Raw genomic sequence first — 22506 nt, 5'->3', positions numbered from 1 at the left:
CTATTGTGTCATTCAAGAGACACACACCCTTGTTTTGCACAGCAATTGTTTTCACTTTTTATATTTATTATTTTGTATATTAGCTAGTTGCATATCATTATCTCACGGATTTATATTTATTGTAATTGTGCACCCACCGGACATCTCTTGGGAGAGATTTGGCGAATGTTGTTTTTTTTATATATTTGAGTGTTTAATTTATTAGTATCATCCTGCCATTTGGGATCCTCCTAGTGAGGGTGTCTCAATTGCTAGGAAGCATTCACATTAGGTGATTTCTCACTAGCGCCCTCTTCCACATTTCTATCCAATCCTTTGCCAGAAATAAAACAGGGATTGGATGGTTTCCCCATCGAGTGGTATATGCAATACAAGGATCTGCTTGTGCCTCATCTAGGCAGGGTGTATGGATTTTGCTATCAGAACGGGGGAGCTGCCGCCTTGTTGGAGGCGCCGATTGTCCTCATTCCTAAGCCACATAAGGACCACCTCCTTTGAATCTTCCAGGCCAATCTCACTCATCAATTCAGACGTAAAGATTCTGGCGAAGGTGCTCGCCCGGCGACTGAACACGGTCATTACTACCATTATTGGTGTAGCCCAAACTGGGTTCATCCCGGGGTGATCGACCTCCATCAATCTACGTAGATTTACCAATCTGCAGGCCAGAGCCATTCTGTTTTTAGATGCACAGAAGGCATTCGACTCGGTCAAATAGTCTTACCTGCTGGAGGTGCTGGCAAAGTTTGGATTTGGCGGTACCTTTATCAGGTGGGTGCAACCGCTGTACTCGAAGCCCACTGCTAGACTTAGAGTGAATGCAGCCATATCTGATTCCTTTCCGATAAAGAGGGTGTCCTCTGTCACCGCTGCTCTTTGCACTGGCAATAGAACCTCTGACAACACTGGTGAGATCTTGCGGGGCGGTCATGGGATTGATGGTTGGGGGTTTAGGGGAGAAGGCATCTCTATGCTGATGACATGGTAATAGAATTGTCGAAGACCCAGTCGTCCCTCCCGGCCCTGCTGGAGCTCATTGGGAGGTTTGGTCACTTTTCTGGATTTCAGGTTAATTGGGACAAGTCCATTTTGTTTATGATTGACCAGGCGACATCGGTCCGGTTGCCTTCCTCTTGCCCACTGCAGATAGTCAGCTCCTTCCGATACTTAGGAGTCATGATACAACACCCCATGGCCTCTTACATTAAAACTAATTTAGACCCCCTCATAGGGCGCATGAAAACCACCTTCAAAACCTGGGCTAATCTTCCACTTACACTACTGGGTAGGATTAATATTTTTAAGATGATTTTCTTGCCACGATTTCTGTATGTTTTGGGTAATTCACCAGTGTAGGTCACCAAAAATAAATTTAAAGAGATAGACTCCATCCTCCTTTTGTGGGGGGGTCAGGATTGCCAAGGACACCCTTCAGTTACCAGTACTGGAGGGCAGTCTGGCCCTCCCCTGCCTCCAAACGTATTATATTGCCTCACAATTAGCCCACGCACATTGGTGGTTTTACCCTGAAGCCTACAATGCAGCCACTACATTGGAGGCAGCCATTCTTACCTCTTATGAATCCCTGCAAAATGTAATTCATCGTATGTCCCTGGGGGGGGGGGGGGGCGGGAGGGGACGACTATTTTGGCAGTGACTTTGCAGATTCTTAAACTCACTAAATTGCAAATTCCCCCCAGCGGCAGTACATACTCACCGAACACTCCACTATGGGGGAATGCAAACCTTCTGGAATTTTTCCGTAGAACGGATGGGGGATATTGGTCGAGAAGGGGGGTGAAAACTATTATGCATCTGTTCTCGGGCAATGCGTTGCGTCCTTTTGAGGAATTTCTTAGAGACTAATCTGCCACGCACAGCTTTCTTCCTCTATCCTACAGATACGCCACACTGCAGCAACGCAGTTTGGCCTTCCCAACAGTCTTTCAGTTCTCCCCGCTGGAACGATTGCTAACAGACTCTTTCACGCCAAGCTAGTCTCATATTATGGGTCTCTCCTGCACACTACGACTCAAAGGCCGAGCAAAGCGCCTGCTAGCTGGAGAGCCGACATCCCTGAGCTGACGGAGGACATCTGGCAGGAGGTATTGCCCCTCCAGGTCCCCTCTGTCATTTTGTCCCGTGACAAGGTAATACAGACCAAACTGTTGTACAAATCCTATTTCACACCATGCTTATTGTTTAAACTGAACAGAATCCCATCAGCGCTATGCTCCTGATGCGGCGCGGCTGATGGCACGTTTTTTCCATTTAATGTGGGAGTGTGCTCCGATTAGAAAGCTCTGTTTGGAGGTCAAGCCCTTCATTAGCTCGCTGATGCAGATACCCAATATATGTAATCCCCTGAGGTGCTTACTGGGATATATTGATGAAAGTATATCTAAGAATACGCAAACCTTCTATGCTAAGAAGTCTATAACCTTCCATTGGAAGTCTTCATCCTTACCTACCATTGCCTTCTGGCTCACCAAAGTCAATCATGCTATACCGCTGTATAGGTTGACATATGAGGCCAGAGGGTGCCCAAAAAAATTCTTGAAGGTTTGGGGCTCTTGGGTTGATTACGAGAGCACCATACCACCTGCTCCTTGAACTTTGACTGATGCCTATGCTCGTTGAGTAGACCTGAGTGAGTAAATTGATGGTTCCCTCCCCCTATTCTCTGTATGTTCCATGAATGTGCTCAATGTGTACCAGCTACCAGAGTTTTGTAAAATAATGCAACGGGCGATGTTCGCTCAGTATATGTGTTTGTTGTACTGTTTGTTTTGTACGTAAAATAAAAATAAAACATCGAATTCTCAAGAGGTCAGCAATGCAAACCTGCATATTTCTTTTAAAAAGGTTTACAGACTGCAACTAAAGCCATTAAGAACATAATTGCTTTATAATTCAACCATTTTGTTTTTATATACACACACACAAATAAAAAATAAATTACACCTGAAGATGCAGTCATTACCTTTTCCTGACTTGTGATTGTCTCCATACTTTCTGGCGATGATGGCATATCACATGCACATTTGTTTTTTCTCCTATTTTTCTTCTTCTGCCGCTTCTTTTCTTGCTTAAGCTCATGAACCCTCTCCTCTTCCAAAAACTCTTCACACAGCTGTTCTAGCCGGCTAATGCCTTGCACTTTTTCAACGGTCATCTATAAAACAGGAGCTGTATTTTTAAGCAGAATGCAAAGCAACTGGTATTCAACAGTACAATGTTTAGCCAGTACAGTTTAAACTGAGCAGTGTTTATGTCAAAGGTTCAAGAGCATATCAAAACTTTTTATCCTGTAGATCCTATTCACATGGGCACTGACGCCCATACACATTAACTGGATGTGCAAGGAAGCTGTACATAATTGAAAATTATGGCAGTTCGATGCCAAGTTCTAAATATTTGGTATTTAAAAAAAAAAAAAAAAAAAAAAAAAAAAAGGCGCAGATTTTTACGTGTGAGAGAAGTATACATGTATGCGAGAACTGACCTGGGGGTCCAGTAGTTGTCCATTAAGGTGCTCATCTCTTATTGAAAAACAGGAGATATGAATGTGTTGTCTGTTGGCAATGGGCAGCACTAGAAAAGCTTTTAGCTGCAGTTAAGATTTTTTTTTTTTTTTTCAAAATATAATTTTTATTAAGTTCCAGAAAGGAGGAGGAGGAGGGGTCAGGCCTAAATAATACAGTGGCAAACAATTAAGGACACAGCCTCAAGGTAGAATGTCACACTGAATGGAAATGTACAATATAACCAAGATTTTAAATGCTAAAAGTCTGTTGTATTCTCCTTCAGTTTGTAATTACACGTCTCTAGTGCCGTAGAGTAGAAAAAAAATTGCTGTGAATGACACTGCGCTGCCAATAAATGGTGTAGCTGCTAACACGGCTAATTGAAACAAAGCAAAAATAATGTGGTGTGTAAGTGTAGCGCTTAACAATACAGTAAATAAATACTAGCATCTTAAATAGTGATCACTTGCTGTGAACAAAAACAAAATATACAATCTGAAGTGATCTCTCACTTTGGAAAGACCATTACATATATTAAAACTTAAAATTATAAGTCCATATAAACTGGATGCGATAAATAAATATGTAATCCCCCCATGTGTCACACGGATCTCTGGACGCAAACAATAAAGATGCAAGCTTACCAGAGCATGTGGACTCAAAGAAACATGCATCTCTAGACATGACTGTTTGACTTAGAGATACATGTTTCTTTGAGTACACATGCTCTGGTAAAGCTTGCATCTTTACCGGTGGAGGGCTATCACGTTATATACAAGTCGTCACTTTAAGAAGCACTTTATTGTTTGCGTCCAGAGATCCGTGTGACACGTGGTGGATTATATATTTATCACATCCACCGTTTATATGGACTTTAATTTAAGTTTTAATATATGTAATGGTCTTTCCATATTGAGCGATCACTTCAGATTGTATATTTTGTTTACAGCAAGTTCTGTAGAGTATACAGAGAAAAACTTCTCAAAACATAGGGCTACACCTTCCCATTTCCCCTTGAGTCATACTGGGTAATCAAGGAAAGAACAAGAGGGAAGTACAACAGAAACAGTTAGGAAAAGAAGAGGGGGGGGGGGGGGGAGTGGGCGCTGGGGATTGGGTGTCACCTTGGTCTGGGCAGTAGTTCTAGTTAAGATTTATGACACACCCCAACCCAAAGAGCTTTGATCTTACCAAAAACTTAAAAAATTACCTCAAAACTTTTGCGTAAGGCATCAACACCAAGGTAAAACAGCATTTGCCAGGTCTGCTCCTCAGCTCTTAATTTCTGCCAGATGCGATGCAAACGCTCATAGAGATGAATTCCCAGGCACGTCAAGACTTCTTCTTGTGCAATGTCTATTGTTTTAGCATGCCTTTCCCTTCGTCTTAACATAAAAAGGGGGGGGGGGGGAAATAAGTAAACGTTGAGCACTTTATATACAGGTTACAAAAAGATAAACTTTAACCTGCTTTAAATGTACATATTAAAGACATCTGACAAACCAAAATAGTTAAACTTATGATTTTCATATATAAAAATATTTTGTACAGACTTTTTAAAAGTAGGCAAACCATTAAATGCATTGTTGAAATTCATATGTATAAAGAGTTTTTTTTTTTGAAAGGCAAAAAGTGGTTTACTTCTGTTCAGACCGCTTCCTAATCGAGGTTCCCCCCATCCCCCTTTAAATGACAAATATACTGGCCATTTAAGGTTTCTACATGGCAGTCAAGGTTATGGTTTGGTTGAAACCATTGTTGGATAGTGAAGAGCAGCACTGTAAATCACAGTAAACCCCGACTTACAGTACAGCCCCTCCCTCATGCAGCCTGAATTCTTATGTGCAGGAGGCCAATTCAAAGACATAAGCACAATGTAAAATAAAAATACATTAACCACTTGCTGACCGTCTCACGCCGATTTACGTTGGCAGAATTGCTTTGCTGGGCAAAACCCTGTATGGGTACGTTGTACCCTTTAAGAGACGCTAGTGGGTGCGAGACACCTGGGGGACCCGATGTGCGTGGCCGGCGGTCTCAGCCAGCTACCCGCGATCGCTGTGCACGAGCGCCAGCACTGGGATTTGTGCGTGTAAACACACAAATCCCTGTTCTGTCAGGGGAGAGGAGACATTGTTCCTACCAAGTAGAAACAATGATATGTTAGAAACACTAACTAGGGAACACAGTTAATCCCCTTGATCGCCCCCTAGTGGTAACTCCTTTCCTGCCAGTGACATTTACACAATAAATCAGTGCATTTTTAGAACACTGATTCGCTGTATAAATGTCAATGGTCCCAAAAATGTGTCAAAAGTGTCCGATGTGTCTGCCATTTCGAGAGAAAAAAAAAAAAAAAAAGCCATAAATCTTTCCCAAAATGTGTAGACGTTACAACTTTTGCGCAAACCAATCAATATATGCCTATTACATTTTTTTTAAACCAGAAACATGAATATATATTGGCCTAAACTGATGAAATTTGTTTAAACATTTTTGGAGATATTATAGCAAAAAGTAAATAGTTTTTTTTTTTTTTTAAATTGTTGCTTTTTGCATACAAAATAAAAAAAAACGGATGCAAGTTAAGTTTGGGTAAAGCATTGCATGACCGTGCAATTGTCAGTTAAAGCGACGCAGTGCCAAAGTAAAAAAAGTGCTCTGGTCAGGAAGGGGGTAAAATCTTCCAGGGCTGAGGTGGTTAAAAAATACATAACTGAACTTTACATCTGCCTACATTTACACTTTAACAAAAACGGCTATAATAAAATAAAAAAGTAAACAAAGTGCTAGGAAGCGCACTCTAGCAAGTTACATACTCATATCCTCCGGCGAATTCTGGCTCAGCTCTACCCAGGAGATGAGCAATGAAGTCCGTCTCACAGCAGACATGAATGTGTCGTTCATGTGGGCAACACCGAAGACCCTCGTACAGTGCAGCACAATAGCCCTTTTCTTTACTACAGTCCAGTTCTCCAATTAAAATGTTGTATGCTCTGAGTACTTTATTCTTGCAATCTGTGCAAAACCTGTCAAGAAAATTAAAAATGTATGCAGTTTTTGAAGATAATATAGGAGAGCGAAAACACTTGAAATTAGAGCAGAGGTTTCCACATTCAAAAAGTTTAAGCAATGCACAATACAAAAAGTGAATACAAAAGTTATTTGATGGTAAATCAGAGTCAACTGGGTTGATTTGGGCTATAATATCTCAATCACAGTACAGTCCATCAGCTGAAAGGGTAGAGAATGTAGTCACATGTGACAGAAGTAAACAGTACTATGAGGAAGGGGACCACAGAGCCTGTGTACATGACACACCACTCAGCATATGACATCAATATAAAGTCCCACCTCTCTCAAGGTGGAAACGGAGGACTAATGGCACCCAGTAACATAAGTAAATGAGGTAGCTCTTGGTGCTCAACCAACTCAAACAAGTCTTCAGAGATGGGGCAAGTGCCAAGACCAGCTCTGGACCTGGAAAGCACTCCACAACTAGCTTATAAGAATGGAGAAGTTTAGAAAGCTCCCCCCACAAAACCCAGTGCTTGAAGATCACGCCTAGGCCATTCCCATGTCAGACTCCAACAGCAAGGCCAAGGAAGACACTGCCAGATAACTAATCAGAATGACTAGCTCTAGCAGCAATGTAATGGTGAGACACCTTACTTGAAGGATATATTTAAAAAAAAAAAAAAAAAAAAAAAAAAAAAGTGTAAAAATGTTAAGTGTTACTAAACCCACAATAATAAAAAAAAAAAAAAAAAAAAAAGCAGACTGTATATGCAGTAAAGCATGCATGTTTTACTCACTGTGGAACCTAAGGGGTTAATCCTCTGCATTGTGTAAAGGCTGTTTGATCCTGTATGCACAGACCCTCCCCTTCTTGCATTGCCCCAAAATGTCCGGATAAGACAGTAAATCGTGTCAGGATGCACGAGCCGAGTTTGGCATGTATTGCTAGAGTTTTTTCTTCTTGGGAGAGTGCATGTGATCAGTACAGGGCCAATTAGCACCATCCAGAGGGTCAGTGGTCCTGCATCCTGATAGGACAGCTCAGTGCAATATGAAAACTTTAACCAGGCACTGATAGAAATCACAAGACTGCTATATCTTGCTGGATGAGAAAAAGGAATTTAACAGACTATAAAATTTTATTTCCATGTTCTGTGGGAGACCAGATATAGCGAATGCAGTGTCCAGGGTTTAGTAACACTTTAAGTTACCCAAAGACGAGCTCTAGTGCTGTTCATTAAAAAAGCCAGCAGGGGAACTTCAAAACCAGATTAGTGTTCCAGATAAAAATTTCTGGGGAAAAAAACATGCTTCTGTTGAAAAGCAGAGTACTTTGAATGTCACATGACATAAGACAAAATCAGGTGTGAACGGGCCCATTGAAAAGAACGGGATTCTTAATCTTGAGCACTAGTGAGTTTTAGGACTCATGCAACAAAATGTTAGGATTGAACAAAGGATTTAAGTTCAACAAAATACAGTATATTCAAATTGCCCCAATATCAGCTAGTACAAAAGCGAGGGGAAATTACCTGTGTTTCCGTAGGTAATTTTCCAAAGTTTCCAAAAGACAGCTTGAATCAATTAAAACCACTTCATCACGACATTCCTGGGACATGACTTCCCAAATATCCATCCAGTTTCCCCTACAAAGAGAATTAAAATTTCACTGCATAGCCTTTTTGGATTGTTGTACGCTTACAATTTACAGTGTTACATGGTAAGCTGTCCTACTGTACAAAACAATTAAATGGGTGATGAACTGAATGATAGAAGCTGCACCCATAAATTGGCAAGCAGAGGGAAAAAGGTCTTCCAGCAGCTGCCAAACCCCCCCATTACAGACTTAACATGCCCTATGCCACACGGTCTCTTGAGGTGGTCATTTAGTAGAGATTTCCTCATGTCAGAGCCTTCAGCAAAGAACAGTGAGCAGCACAGTAGCGATATCACCAAATGTCACTTAAAGTGTTAAAGCCCATGTTTGTTTGTTTTTTAATTAAAAAAAACAAACATGTTATACTTGGCTGCTCTGTGCAATGGTTTTGCACAGAGCAACACCTATCCTCTTTTTCTGGGGTTCCCGCTGGCGCTCCAGACCTCTTCGGCAGGTGTCCCCATGAAAATCCGCTTTCCATGGGGGTACCCGTGCGTGCTCACTCCTAAGTCCCACTGCTGCGTTCATTGACAGACAGGACTCGGCCCTGCCCCCACTCCTGTGCCCAGCTTTTGAGCATCAGCAGCAGGAACCAATGGCCACTGCTCTAGTGAATGTCCCTGGATCGGGCTCAAGAAAGAAGGCAGGGTGGGAGTCTGCAGCACAAAAAAAGTTTTTTACCTTAATGCATTATGGTATAACCCTTAGGGCTTATAAACTCACTTTAAATCTATGAAGACTAGCAGCCAGAGGAAGCAGTGCCTTCGATCACTCAACTTAGATATATGAATCATGAGGTTTTAAGCACATGAGTGCCTAGGCATGCTCAGATAAAGTGTGCTTTTTTAAGGGGGAATTTGAAAAAAAAGGTACAATTAAAAGAAAAACCAAAAAATGTTTTCTCCATTTTGAACTAAGGGATGGTTAGAACTCCTACCAGGTTTGTTCTTGCCATCTGTGTCCCATTTGAGAGATTTGTTCACTTCCTGTCCCAAAGCCAATAAGTGAACGGAAATCCCCCCAAAATTAGGGAATCCATGGTTGTCACCAGAACTAGATGGTATTGCCTCCCAATCAATGTTCTGGGGACAACCCAAAATTTCTCACTTTCGATGATTACGGTAAACAAGAGAGGGTGACTTTTCCCAACAGGGACACAGACAGCAATGAAAACCTGACAGGTGTTCCAATCCCTCTTCCAGTCTGTCCAAACGAAAAATACTTAACGTTTCTAGAGGTTTCCTATTAAAAAAAAAAAAAAAAAATATATATATAAGCCAATTACGGAGTTCAACTTTTAGTCAGAAAATATTACAAATAGATTACCAACATTCTCTTGGACAGCAGCATAATCTCACTAAAAAGGCAAGCCCAACAAAACTTACCCCAACGGCTTTGGCTTGTGTGTATCTAGTGAATGAAGCTGACATCTTTTATTCTTCTTGCTTTTTGGAATCGCTTCAATCATATTGCTCAGTTTAGTCCTAAAAAACAGACAGACAATGATGGTCAAAATGTTACTTCTCCAAGATTACTTTTTGTCAACGGCACACTAATATTTTAGAAGCTAGGCCCGTGCAGTTTTTGAACCAAGACACTTAATTTACAGCAGGCACACAGTAAAAAGGTTTTTAAAACAAAAACAAAAAACACAACACACAAACATGTTATACTCGACTGCTCTGTGCAATGCATGCTTACCAAAATATGTGGGAATCTAATTAGGTTAGCCAGAAAAAGGCTCGTCAAAGCAACCTACCAGCAAAACATTTATATACTCATCACCAAAAGGTGGGGGGGGGGGGGGGAATGAGTTGTAAAAGTTCATTTATTTTTACGACAATGAAGAACGAACTACTCACCCCCGCACATAAAACAGCGAGTACAGCTTTGTGGCATCAGTCATACAACTGTGTGAAAGAGTTAGCACACCCTTTGCACCCACTGAGAGAGGGTCCAGAGCAGGGTTTCCAGACTCCACAAGCTGAGTGAAAAGGCGTTCCACACTCCTTCGACAACCAACACATGGGACAAGCTGGGAAAGTGCATTGAAAACTTCTCGTGAGGTTACCATCATGGCAATACTCAGCTCTTGCTCGCTCAGCATGCCGTGGCGCTGCAACAAGAAAAAAAATAAAAAAAATCTTACAACAGTTTTCTGCTGCTACTCAAATAAAACAATGAACATAAGGAGTGATACACAATTAAGGCATCAGTTTCAGGGCTCAGTCACAGTCACACACACACACACACACACACACACGGGAACTGGATGAACGCCACACATAGAAAGCAATTGTTTTCTATATGTCCTGCTCACACGGCAACAATCTCCAGTAAAATGCAGCATGTTTACTGCAGCACACTGGTAGGCACTGCATGTCAATGCACTGACACAATGGGACTGCGCTGCTGTTCAGTGATTGTTAACACCAGTGTCAGTTCACACCAGACGCAGTTTCGTGTGCTTTTTTTCTGCACAAAAAGCATTCACAGTGTTTTCAATGTAATCCAATGGCTCTAGCTGACACGATGCAGTCAGTTTTCGGTCAGTTTCTGCACCGGAAACTGAGTGCATGGTGTGAACTAGAGCCAATAAAATACATGGAAAATACTGTGCATGCATTTTGTGCAGAAAAAAATGCACACAAAACTGTACGGAACTGCGTCTGGCGTCAACTGGCCCTAAAAGTTAGCAAACCAAAATGCACATCACACCGCCCCTTCTCTGCAGCCAAAAAGGAAAGCTACCCGCATACTAAATAGGAGCATTTATACTGCCAGTTAAAAAGTATTTTTCTGCCAGAGGATTAGGTATAGAAGCTGTTTCTAGGAGTACTTTCAGTTCTACTTTACAACATTAATTTATATACAGACCATGTGGGGCATTCAAATTCAAAACTGGGCACAATAGAAACATGTTAAATTGTACAAAATATTAATGTAGCACATGAAGGATCTTACAGTGTACGCTATCATTTTCCCTCCTTTCTTTAATGACAGCACACTAAACAGTGGCTCTGCCCTCTAAAAGGAAATAACGCCTTGAAGGTCAGGTCCACGTCCAAGAATGGTCTGTACTAAATATAGGGTCAAAATAGACTGACTATATGCACACCTATCCTCTTTAGGGCTGCAACTAACGATTATTTTCATAAATCGGTTAGTTGGCCGATTAATCGGTTAATAACGTGAAAAAAAAAAAAAAAAAAAAAGGAATTTTGCGGCAATTTGCATATTTTTTAGGCCAATTTGTTGTTGGGCAGATTAAAAAAACACAAATTGCCACAAAAACACATTACATGATTTTCTGCAGCTTCTCCATTGAAGTATATTGAACCAAAAAAAACAAAATAGCACCATTTTGCATTATAAAAAGTCCTTGCCCTCCAAATAGGCAGCAGCTGGAAAAAATCATGGATGTGAATGTGTCCCATAGGAAAACATGTAAAAACACAGGTGTGACCCCAGGCCTGAGATGTTTAGTAACATAATGGGGTTTAAAAAACTAAAATTAGTACAAAAAAAAAAAAAAAAAAAAAATGTTTTTAAAAAAAAAAAAGCAAATAATCGCTACTCATTCATTTTTTACTGTGGGACAGTGAAAGTAATATTTACAGTAGCGATTTGCTCTTTTTGTACTATAACATAAAAGGGACAATTAGTTTTTTTTTAACCCCATTATGTTACTGGCCGATTGATTATGAAAATTTTAATCGATTTCATAATCGATTAATTGATTAGTTGTTTCAGCCCTAATCCTCTTACTGCTGATAAATAATCGACAGATAAAAAAAAAAAAAAGTGTGCTTTTCCTAAGGCGCCCTGGTTATAGAAGAAATGAAAGATCAGAGAAATCAGTTTCAGAAAGTTAACAGCTCCTAGTCTTAGACCTAGTATATAATAAAAAAAAAAAAAAAAAAAAAAAAGATGGTCATGCCACTAGCTCTGCCAGGTAGTGCTAGCCCTGCAATTATGACACAATCAGATGGGAGGTTAGTCCCCCCCCCCCACACAACAGCATTGAGGCTGTCAATCTGCTGGAGGTCCCTCCACTGTCACCATTTTTCTCTTGCCGTCAGTAAAATTTGTCAAAAGTGGTTCACGCTTATAACAGAGGAATGAGGCTGCGGACAGAAATGACACTCGGTCTTGTGGATTGAGACAAGCACACTATAGAGGAATATGCTTTGTTTATATTTCATGCTTGCGGTCCCCAGCCCTGAAAGTTTATATATTTTCCATACCTGGACAAACTGCTTAAGCTGCAAGGTGTCACTCTGCTGTTTATCAAGTTGCAGCATATTGTCGGAGAACTCCATCACCATCTGGAGGGAAACAAAAAACAAACATATAAAACACAAAAAATTTAAAAATGGTTATTGAGATGCAGTGTTAATTTTGGCAGCAAATTTCGTTTTAGTCTTAGGACTAAAATGGCATTTTAGTTTTAGTCCCATTTTAGCCTTCTGCAATCGTTTTAGTCGACTAAATCTCCAGTATATTTTATTTGACTAAAAATGTCCTACGTTTTAGTCAACTAAAATTTCCAGTACATTTTAGTCGTCTAAAATCTAAAGGGTGTAATTAAATCGTAATGCATTAGTTAACATTTCTCTACAATTTCCAACCTCCTTATATACTGCTGGAGTGAAAAATCTAATATGTTATTATTTATGGCATTGAGGTATGAACATGCACTACAGACCAGTGTTAATTTTGAAGTCAAATTTAGTTTTAGTCTCGACTAAAATGGCATTTTAGTTTTAGCATACTAAGCTCATTATCCCTTTGTCCTGCAGGGTTGGTCAGTGTGCAAGACTAAGCTATTGTTTTTAATTGTATTTATTTTTTTATGTGTTGATGCGTTTCCCCAGTGCATTTTGCGTTTTTTTTGGGAGGCGTCTGTTATTCAGGGGAAACCACCAGCAAAAGTGTACGATGCATGCACTGCCTTTTTGATGCATTTTCCCCGTTTCCATTAAAGTCCATGAAAGCAAAACCACAACACATTGCATAAACAAATAAAATAAAGGCACTGCCTTTCCAAAAATGTACCAGTTGAAAGCACAGATGTGACTATGACCCATTGGAAATAATGTTAATTGGACTGTAGTGCATTTCTGCAAAACTGGAAAAAAAACCTCATAGGTGTGAATCTAGCCTTAAAGTGTATATCAAGGTAAAATTGGGGAAAATTTGGGCTACCACTTGTTATCAGTGGCACATCCAAATGGACCTGGCATGAGACAAAAATACATTTTTAAGCTGGAGACACACTATACAGTTTCCTTTAGATTTTTACCTTTAGATTTACCAAAAATATATAATATGAGATCAAACCTAAACACTTTTTATCCAATCAGGCAGTCCCTTGCACTACATACAGTAATTGAATGTAAATCTAAAAGAAACAGACAAAAGTTGTATAGTGTGTATCCAGCTTAAAGCTTAAAAACTTATTTGTGTCTCATGCCATGTTCATTTGGATGTGCCACTGATAACAAGTGGTGACCAAATTTTTCCACCGTTTACCTGGATATACACTTTAGGGCTAGGTTCACAAATGAGTTTTTTCAGAAATGCAAACCGTCCCTTTAAAAGGCCAGGGCCCTTATACGTTTAGGATTTTTTTATTGTCAGCTGCAAATTCTGGCTTATGTGAAGCCCCCAAAAATACAGCTGTACACCAGTCTTGATTTCATGCATCACAATTTTGTTATGGTATGAGAGAGAATCTGGCTTTTTCTACTCCCCGTTGGAAATTTGTAATCAAACAGCCCATACTTTCTGGTATGTCAGTCATACGATTCATTCCAATTTACATCAGACCATGTGTGGGGCAGGCAGTGGATCCAGAAGGTATATTATGTCTGTTAATTTGACACTGCATAATTTACAGATCATCTCACCCCGTCATCCCAACAATGAAGTCTGGATCTACCAGGTGCCTCGACTGATGCCTGTCTCATCCTCTTAGGGGGCTGCTGAGAGCCTAAGACGGCCACTCCCTACCCCTCCACAGCTCAGCGCTCCAGTGAGTGAGGAGGAGCAGAGAGGAGAGTTGCAGTTTGACAGTCAGCAGCTCTCCACACAGAGATCTGTGAGAACCGAGCCATTGGTGATGTTTGATCACTCCTCAGTGCAGAGGTGGCAGGGGACAGATGTTGCATCCACTTAGGGAGGGAATATATATATATATTATCTGCAACTCCTAAACCAAAGATGAAACTTACGCAGTATTAAAGGAGAAGTTAACCTTTTCACAAAAAATAAATGCACTTTTTTTTTTTTAGGTAAAATAAAATAAAAAAATAAATAAAAAAATGCATTATTTTTTTGCAGGAGCTTGCAAAGCATTGCACCAGCATATCTCTGATGCCATGCAGGTCTCCTGCAGACCTGTCAGTGTATCTGTTTTCTCGTATGGGCAAGCCGATAAGCACTGACAGGAAGAATCAATGAACTACCAAGACGCCGTGGCAATTCATTGAGCACTACAAGCCGACAGCCGCCAAGGCTGTCAGGACTTGCAGTTTTCTATTCACAAAACACTGAATAAGTGACGCAGCTGGGCAAAACTTCACTTTTTTTTATTGTTATGGGTATCAGGTGGGAGAAGATCCCCCGCTAGCTGTCAAAGCATGAGGCCAGTCCTTATATAATATATATGACAATGTGTGCAATAAGATATGAAAGGTAAATGTATACTTTAAATCAAAAAGGACATGGTCGGGGAGGCCACTCATTTAACATGCCAGACATTGTTTTCCGCTGCTGTCAATCAAATCCAATGACACTGGCGCTGAGTCCTGCATTCGGCGGCTATGAACGCCGAATGATGGAATCGGGAGCATGCCCGCAAGGTAACTCCCCCCAGGAAGGAGATCGCTTCTCCCAGGGAGAGATCTGTTGTGGGGGGAAAGCTGCCCGGGGACCCCAGAAGACAACAAACTTCTACAAACACTTTAAATGCATAGAATGCATTAAAGTGGTTGTAAACTCTGTTACACCACTTTCACCTACAGGTAAGCCTAAAAGACATACCTGTATGTACCGTGAATATCTCCTAAACCACTCGTGCCGTTTCTTCAGTAGCCGTGGCTGGCAGCTCCCGTGTGCATACACAGAAGTGATGTCATTGCGGCTATGGCCAATCACAGCTGGAGCCCGCGAACCCGGAAATAACTTCGGGAGAAATGTCAGTCACAGCGTTGTACAGGGACCGCTGCAACAGCTTCGATCTAAGGTATGCATTTCATGAGCTAGTATGCAGTGCTAGCTCATTATGCCTTTGTCTTGCAGGTTTCTACTTGTTTTTTTCCAGCGTTTACAACCACTTAACGATAAAAAAAAAAAAATTCTGACTTCACAACTCCTTTAAGGCAGCTACTGTGCCTGCAAAGTTTTGCCAAGAAATCGTATTCTGCTTGATTGGCACCATCCTGCATAAAAGCGAGGATGGGAGGTACGTCAAATGTATCCCCATCTTTACAGGATTGAGTGTGGCGCTGCTGTATTGCTTGGCCATAACCTCCAATGCGCAGTGTTAGACCCATCTTGATGGGAAGAACCAGGGGCGCGACCAGGAAAATATTGCCAAAGTGCAGATTATTGTTGTGCAATAAAGCAGTTCCAAGCCAATTCAATGAACCATCCATTCCAGGCTTCATGCAGGATGGTACCAATCACATCTGCAATGACTTCCTAAAAGTGACAGTGGACCATACCTGCACAAAGGGAGTCAGCGCTGCCACTTTCAGTCTCCACTAGAAGTGAATGTGACAGGGTGACAACTCACCAACCACAAGTCTTGTAACTTACACCTGGATAGGAGAGGTGGCAACATTAGGAATTTATCTCCATTTTCCTCCTGTAGCCTTGCAGGAGGGAATTGGTTACTCTACATGTGGTCCCTCTCTACCTCTTGCTGTGATCCTGCTCCTATGTACACCCCCGACCTTCCGATCACCCCCTGCAGATCTGACAGGTCCCCCCCACCCCCCTCCCACTGGCTGCTTTCAGGATGAAGAGCAGGTCAGGAACATATTTACCAGCCCTTATTTTTCTTAAAGGGGTTGTAAAGGTTTGTTTTTTATTTTCTAAATAGGTTACTTTAAGCTAGAGCATTGTTGGTTCACTTACCCTTTCCTTCCATTTCCCTTCTAAATGCTTTTTTTCTTTGTCTGAATTTCTCACTTCCTGTTCCTCCTCAGTAAGGTGTTCAGTAAGCTGTTCTAAATGACTTTCCACCGCTTGGATGATAAAAATCACTTGCTTATTACAGAAGCATTAAAACACATACGCAGTATAGCTAAAAGCCATAAGGCCATCAACCTAAATAGAAAGGCCTAGCTTCTTTCTGGATTTGGACAAGCACACCTAGACTACATTAATGATTGGCAGAATTTACCCAACTGATTTAAGGCATCTCTGTTCCTTATCCTCTTATAGGGTAAATCAGGCCTTTCTATTCAGGTTGATGGAATTTATGCATTTCTGCTATACTGTATAAGTTAGGGCTGCACCGATATTGTTTTTTTAGGAGCAAGTACCGATACTTGTGCTCATGTTTTTGCTGATACCAATTATGGATACTGTGTGGTGGGATTGGAGCCCATTCTTGGGCTCAAACGCACTGCAAAGAATTGCATGCAAATTGACTAGAAATGCAATCTTCCTCTCCAAATTGTGCAGGAAACGCATGCAATTCAGAGAGGAATCGCTCCACATTCTTGTTCAAATCACATACAATTCTTTGCTGTGCGATTTGAGCCCATTCATGTTGTATGGGCTTGAATCGCACCACAAAGGTACTAACGCAAATGCTTAGCATTGACGCACCACTAGTATGTGTGTTTTTAAAGTGCAAGTTCACCTTTAGAGAAAATCTGTAAGGTAAACTTACACCGGACCCTCAACCCATTCACCCCCCACCCGGGCCCGCTAACCTCGAGTGGCATGATCTCGTGCTTTGACACATCGTATAAGAGGTTTAATGGTCCAGGGATTTTTCTCCTCTACTCCCCCTGCTGGCTGGATGGGTTCTGATTGGTTGGTGCCATCCATGTGATGGGGCCAACCAATTAGAATGCCTCCTTAAAGGTACCTTTAGGTGATTGAGCCACAGGGATTTCATATTCAAGGACTGGTAAAGCGGCTATGTGTCAGTGGAAGATCGCAGCACTCAAGGTCAGCAGGAACAGGGGGGATGGGGAGAGGGTCCAGTGTTAAAAGTTTTTACTGTCCCCCCACCTGCAACTGGTCACTGCAGCAAGGAGCATTGGAAAGGCAACACATAATTATAACAAAGACATTTCCACGCTCAACTTACTGACCAGCCTGTAACCAACCAAATTGACCTGTCAAACAGTATGCGTCAAAGGCAGGGGGTTTAGTTGCACACATTTGCACATACATGTCTAAGCTACAGAGCCCCGGCAAGGCAGCCCATTTTCTGTGGACCTCGAACAATGGAAGCACATGCATTTAGGCAACGCACTGACACTTTTGGTGCTATGGTGCAATGGGCTGGGTGTTCAGTGTGCCCCAGTGCCTTTAAGGGTGGGCTCCCTTCTGGTTTATCTAAATGTACGCAGTTCCATTGTTGGAGACTCACAAAACTTGAGCGGGGGGTCAGCAACCTGTAGATCGCGGACGGGTGGCTGGAAGATTGCGATCCAGGCTTGCTGACCTACCATTCCAGAGCATCAAACTGAGTGCAAAGCAGAGGCACTACTTGTAAAGTTGGAGCTGTAGTAGGAGGCAAGAGCCGTATAAGCTGATGCCTCCTCTGTAGTGCTGGCTCCTGTCTCATGCAAAGTGATACCAACTGCACTCCACCTCTTATCCCAGGTAGCGGTCACCAGAATGATTCCAGCAGTAGGAATAAAAAGATCTTCAGGTCAGCATGAAGCAATACACTGGGCATAAAAGTATTGGACTGCTTTCATACTGATGTGCTGCAGTTTACCCCCACTGTGGTTGCAGTGTACTTGCAGCTTTCCTGCATTTAGCCATAGACTTCTATTATATCCTGCAGGTTTGGTGCACTTTCTGAAAGCAGCTCATTCACAAGTAGAGCAGGCATTGCTGCTGCTGCTCCTCAAAAAAGCGATCCCAGTGTGTTTGACAGGTGGTGATATGTTGCCACCTGATTTAAACCCATGGTTGCCGTGCAATGCACGTGATTGCAACACAGTAGTACAGCAGTTAGAGTTTTAAAGTAAGTAAATCCCCCATCGGTTTCAGCCAAAGAAGGTGACATCTTTGCCTCTTAAATCTACAACTGCCATGATGCTGCACATGTGATCAGTCATTGGATGATTTGACAGTTTGGTAGAGAGTACAACCAATGGGAGTGTTACATTTCCAGCTAAGGATGAGCTCATCCTGCGTGTTCGAATCCCACACGTGCAGAGCCCACCAAGAAGTCAGCACTGTGCTAATCACAGGCAGAGAGACATTTCCCAATCTCTACAGCCACGGATCGGGAAAAATGTCTCGATGCCTGCAATTAGTGCAACGCCGACTTCCTGGCAGGTTCTGCACACGCCTGAGCTCATCCTTTTTTCCGGCACGTGCCAGAAATGAAACGGTTTTGTGGATGGGTTTACTTCCGCTTTAAATCAGGTGTGAGGAAGTGACACCGATCTTTGACTTCTCCCATATTGTTCAAGTAAGATCTCCACCTCTATAGGACCCCTTTCACACTGGGGCGTTCATCAGGCGCTTTGGCATTTAAAAAAAAAAAAAGTGCCTGTAAAGCGCCTGAAAGAAGCCTCATCGGCAATCCCAATGTGAAAGCCTGAGTGCTTTCAGAGCCCTTTCACATTGCCAGCGCCTGAAAAACACTGGTAAAGCTCCGCTAAGACCCCTTTTACACTGAGGCATTTTTCAGTGCCTCAATGGAAGGGGTGCTTTGGAGCGATGTATTCACTTTTTTTTTTACGTCCTGCCAGCGCAGCCCCATTAGGCCTCATTCACACGGACGGATCGTTCGGGTCCGCCTGTCAGTTTTGACGGCGGACCTAAACGGCCGCTCCATGCAGCCCTATGGAGCATCAGATGTCAGCATAGACATGTCCGCTGACATCTGACCCTATCCGCTAAAAACAGAAGTATGGGGGCATGGCGGATCAGATAAGATCTGATGAAAACGGACATACTGTCCGTTTTCATCAGATCGCTCCATAGGAGACAGCGGTGCCCGATAAGCCCCTCCCCGCTCAGTGAGCAGAGAGGAGCTTGTTATTCGTCGGCTCAGCGGAGATCTGCAGACTGATCTCCCGCTGAGCTGGCGGACTCCGTAGAAATGAAGTCTGCCTCGTGTGAATTAGGCCTTAGTGTGAAAGCACTTGGACTTTCACATTGGGATTGCAGATGAGGCTTCTTTCAGGTGATTTTTTTTTTTTTTTTTTAACGCTAAAGCGTCTGAAAAACACCCCAGGGTGAAAGGGGTCTAGGGTTGCCTATCCCCGATTCACTAGAGTTTAGGTTCACAGAAAATAGGGTGCCTTGCCGGGGCTCTGTGGCTTACACATGTATTCGCAAACATGTGCAACTAAACCACTGTCTTTGACACATACTGCTCGACCGGTCTATTCGGTTGGATGCAGGCTGGTTGGCAAGTTGAGCGTGGAAATGTCTGTAAAGGGTTTTTTTTTTAAAATAAAAAAAACATACTTACCTCCACTGTGCAGCTCGTTTTTCACAAAGTGGCCCCGAACATCCTCTTCTGGGGGGGTCACAGCTCCTCCCCACATTAGATACCCCCCTGGGAGAAGCGCCCCCTCCCGGGGGGGTTACCTTGTGGGCACGCTCCCGAGTCATTCATTTGGAGTTTATAGCCACCGAATGTATAACTCGGCCCACACCATTGGATTTGATTGACAGCAGCAGGAGCCAATGGCTGCGCTGCTATCAATCTATCCAGCCGGACCCCTTGGAGACAGGGACGGCACGTCCCCACCGAGGAAAATACAGGGCTCAGGCAAGTAAAACGGGGGGGGGGGGGGGGGGGGGGCTGTGACGGCAACGTGTTTTTTCACCTTAATGCATAGGATGCATTACATCAAGGTGGAAAAAAACACGAGGGTTTACAAAAAAAAATTTGCACCAAGAGGGATCCCGGCAGTTTTTAGGCTTCACAGCGGCAGCATCTAGTGAATTAAAGCGAAGCTCCGCTGTAAAAATTATTAAAAGCCAGCAGCTACAAATACTGCAGCTGCTGAGTTTTAATATTAGGACATTCACCCGTTCTGGAGTCCAGCGACATCTGCAGCAGAAGACGAGCAATCGCTTGTCTATCTGCTGCCTCCACCGCCATCCTCGGTGAGGGAATCAGGAAGTGAAGCGCTCCGGCTTCACTGATTGATTCCCTACGGCGCATGCGCGAGTCGCGCAGCATCGTCCTCACTGGTCCCCGTTGTGTTTTGGGAGCCGCAGACGCCCCGCAGAGAGGACTCCCGGAAGCGGGTGCAAATACCTGTCTTTGACAGGTATCTGCACCCCCCTGAAAAGGTGTCAAAAGTGACACCAGAGGGGGGAGGGTTCCGATGAGCAGAACTTCCACTTTAGGGTGGAGCTCCGCTTTAGGTGGTGCATGCGCACGGCATCGGCGGCACGCTGATGAAAGCGCCGTACTACAATCATGACTACCATGCACGGCCAGAGAGCAGGGACCCGGAAGGAAGCCTAATGTTGAAAGTGGCTGCAGCGGTGACAACACACCAAGGGGGGCTTTGTTGGAAAGGTAAGTGTGCAATAATGTGCTAGTATGCAATGCATACTAGCATATTACAACATGGAGGGAGAGAGAGGCAGACACACTCTTGCTGTAATGCTTCAGTGGGGTTCTGGTGATTGGGTTTAACAATACAGAAAATCAAGAAATTACAGCTGTACGTATTTGCAGAAACAAAAAATAAAGATGGAGGAATATTAAAAATGGCAGCAGTAAAACTAAGCGCCGTCTCCGGGGCAGACGGTACAATACATATGTCAGCTGTGGTTCAGGGAGAGTTGACAGGGAGAGGCCTAGTCATGGCCCAGCCGGCTCTGCTCCCTCACGAGGCCGCCTGAGGCGCACGCAAGGCCGTTGGCCAGTACGAGGCCTCCGCTCCTCGTCTGACGACCTGTCCTCTGCTCGGAGAGCCCATGGCTTGTGTGGCCTTCCCCTCATGTGTGCAGCCAGACGCCGCGCGGCCGCTCGTTTCTCACTCACCGTCAGCGTGTCGTCGATATACAAGGGAATTTGCCTGGTATCGAAGGGAAATTCCTCCTCTCCGTCCCTGCAAACCGCGACCAGCCTCGCCATCTCTGCCACTTCTCGCAGATCCTGCCTGAACCACAGCAGATTACAGTGTCGTAAACAGCGAGTGGACACCCCGCCCTCAAACCCCTCCCTAGTCTGTTCGTCCGCCGCCGCGGATTCGACACGTCACCGCCGCTTCCGTATGCGAGCCGGTGAAGGCCGAGCTAGAAATGCCGGTTCACCTCACGTCAATTACTAGGGGGATTTTTAAAGTGTCGGCTGGAGGTCCGTTTATTGAAAGCGACTTAGCTGTACGGGGAAAATTAAACGAATTTACTGGTTGACGAATCTGCGGGCTCTGCACACGTCCTGTTTGAATTCAAAAACTTTATTGTAACGAACTCTGGTGGAAACGAACAGAAAGTTCCAGTATTTAAATCCTGCTAGTTGAGCTGTTTTCCAGTCCAGTTGAATTGGTTGTAACTGTTGCAGCGCTTTGCCTTCTGTTGTGGCTGGATTTAATTTAGTCTGCCCTTTTTATTTCCCCAAGTATTGTCTTATAGTATACTGAGTGTTTATGGAAAATTAAAGAAGAGTAAAATAAACTTGTATTGCAACTAGGGTTGCCACCTCATCCCTTTAAACACGAACACACAGGGTTATGTGGCTGATTAAGGTGGTAGATAAACTCACTTAGTATCTTATCTGCATTAAATTAGCCTCAGAACCTGTATAATTAACACGTGTTCAGATTTAAAGGGATGAGGTGGCAACCCTAATTGCAACAACAAACCTGGCGGGAGACTGCCCACTTGGGTGCACTCACAGTTTCCTGCTACGTGAATGTAGCGTTTTCCAGCCAGCTGCCAGACTGATAGCGTCTGTGGAAAGGGGCAGAATGCGGCCTGGCCATCTAGTACCCAGTCGAGAAGGCGGCCGGAAGAGCAGCAACCCTTACGCTTTCTCTCCTCATCAGGAACCTCTCCCTACCGTTGTTAGGGCTCATTTACACTTACTTCCGCTTCAACACACTTTCATGGCTAGTTTAC

General features: G+C 43.2%; 1 protein-coding gene across 2 annotated transcripts in view; it reads right to left on the bottom strand.

Annotated features, from left to right (window-relative positions):
* GGNBP2 (gametogenetin binding protein 2) overlaps positions 1-21600 on the bottom strand; it is a 32919-nt gene extending 11319 nt beyond the window's left edge. The window contains exons 1-9 of one of the 2 annotated variants that reach the window (XM_040337891.1): positions 21428-21600; positions 12450-12530; positions 10065-10318; positions 9588-9686; positions 9430-9444; positions 8078-8191; positions 6347-6556; positions 4738-4912; positions 2984-3175 (exon numbers count right to left, since the gene is read on the bottom strand). In XM_040337891.1, coding sequence (XP_040193825.1) covers positions 2984-3175; positions 4738-4912; positions 6347-6556; positions 8078-8191; positions 9430-9444; positions 9588-9686; positions 10065-10318; positions 12450-12530; positions 21428-21520 — 1233 coding nt within the window. In that variant the 5' untranslated portion in view covers positions 21521-21600. The remainder of the gene's footprint in view (positions 1-2983; positions 3176-4737; positions 4913-6346; positions 6557-8077; positions 8192-9429; positions 9445-9587; positions 9687-10064; positions 10319-12449; positions 12531-21427) is intronic. The other variant, XM_040337892.1, reaches the window with a different exon arrangement.
* Positions 21601-22506: the final 906 nt, after the last annotated feature.

This window comes from Rana temporaria, chromosome 2 (assembly GCF_905171775.1).
Source record: "Rana temporaria chromosome 2, aRanTem1.1, whole genome shotgun sequence".
NCBI classification, from domain to species: domain Eukaryota; kingdom Metazoa; phylum Chordata; class Amphibia; order Anura; family Ranidae; genus Rana; species Rana temporaria.
The sequence above is the reverse complement of the archived record's forward strand: the minus strand, read 5'-3'. Positions and strand labels throughout refer to the sequence as shown.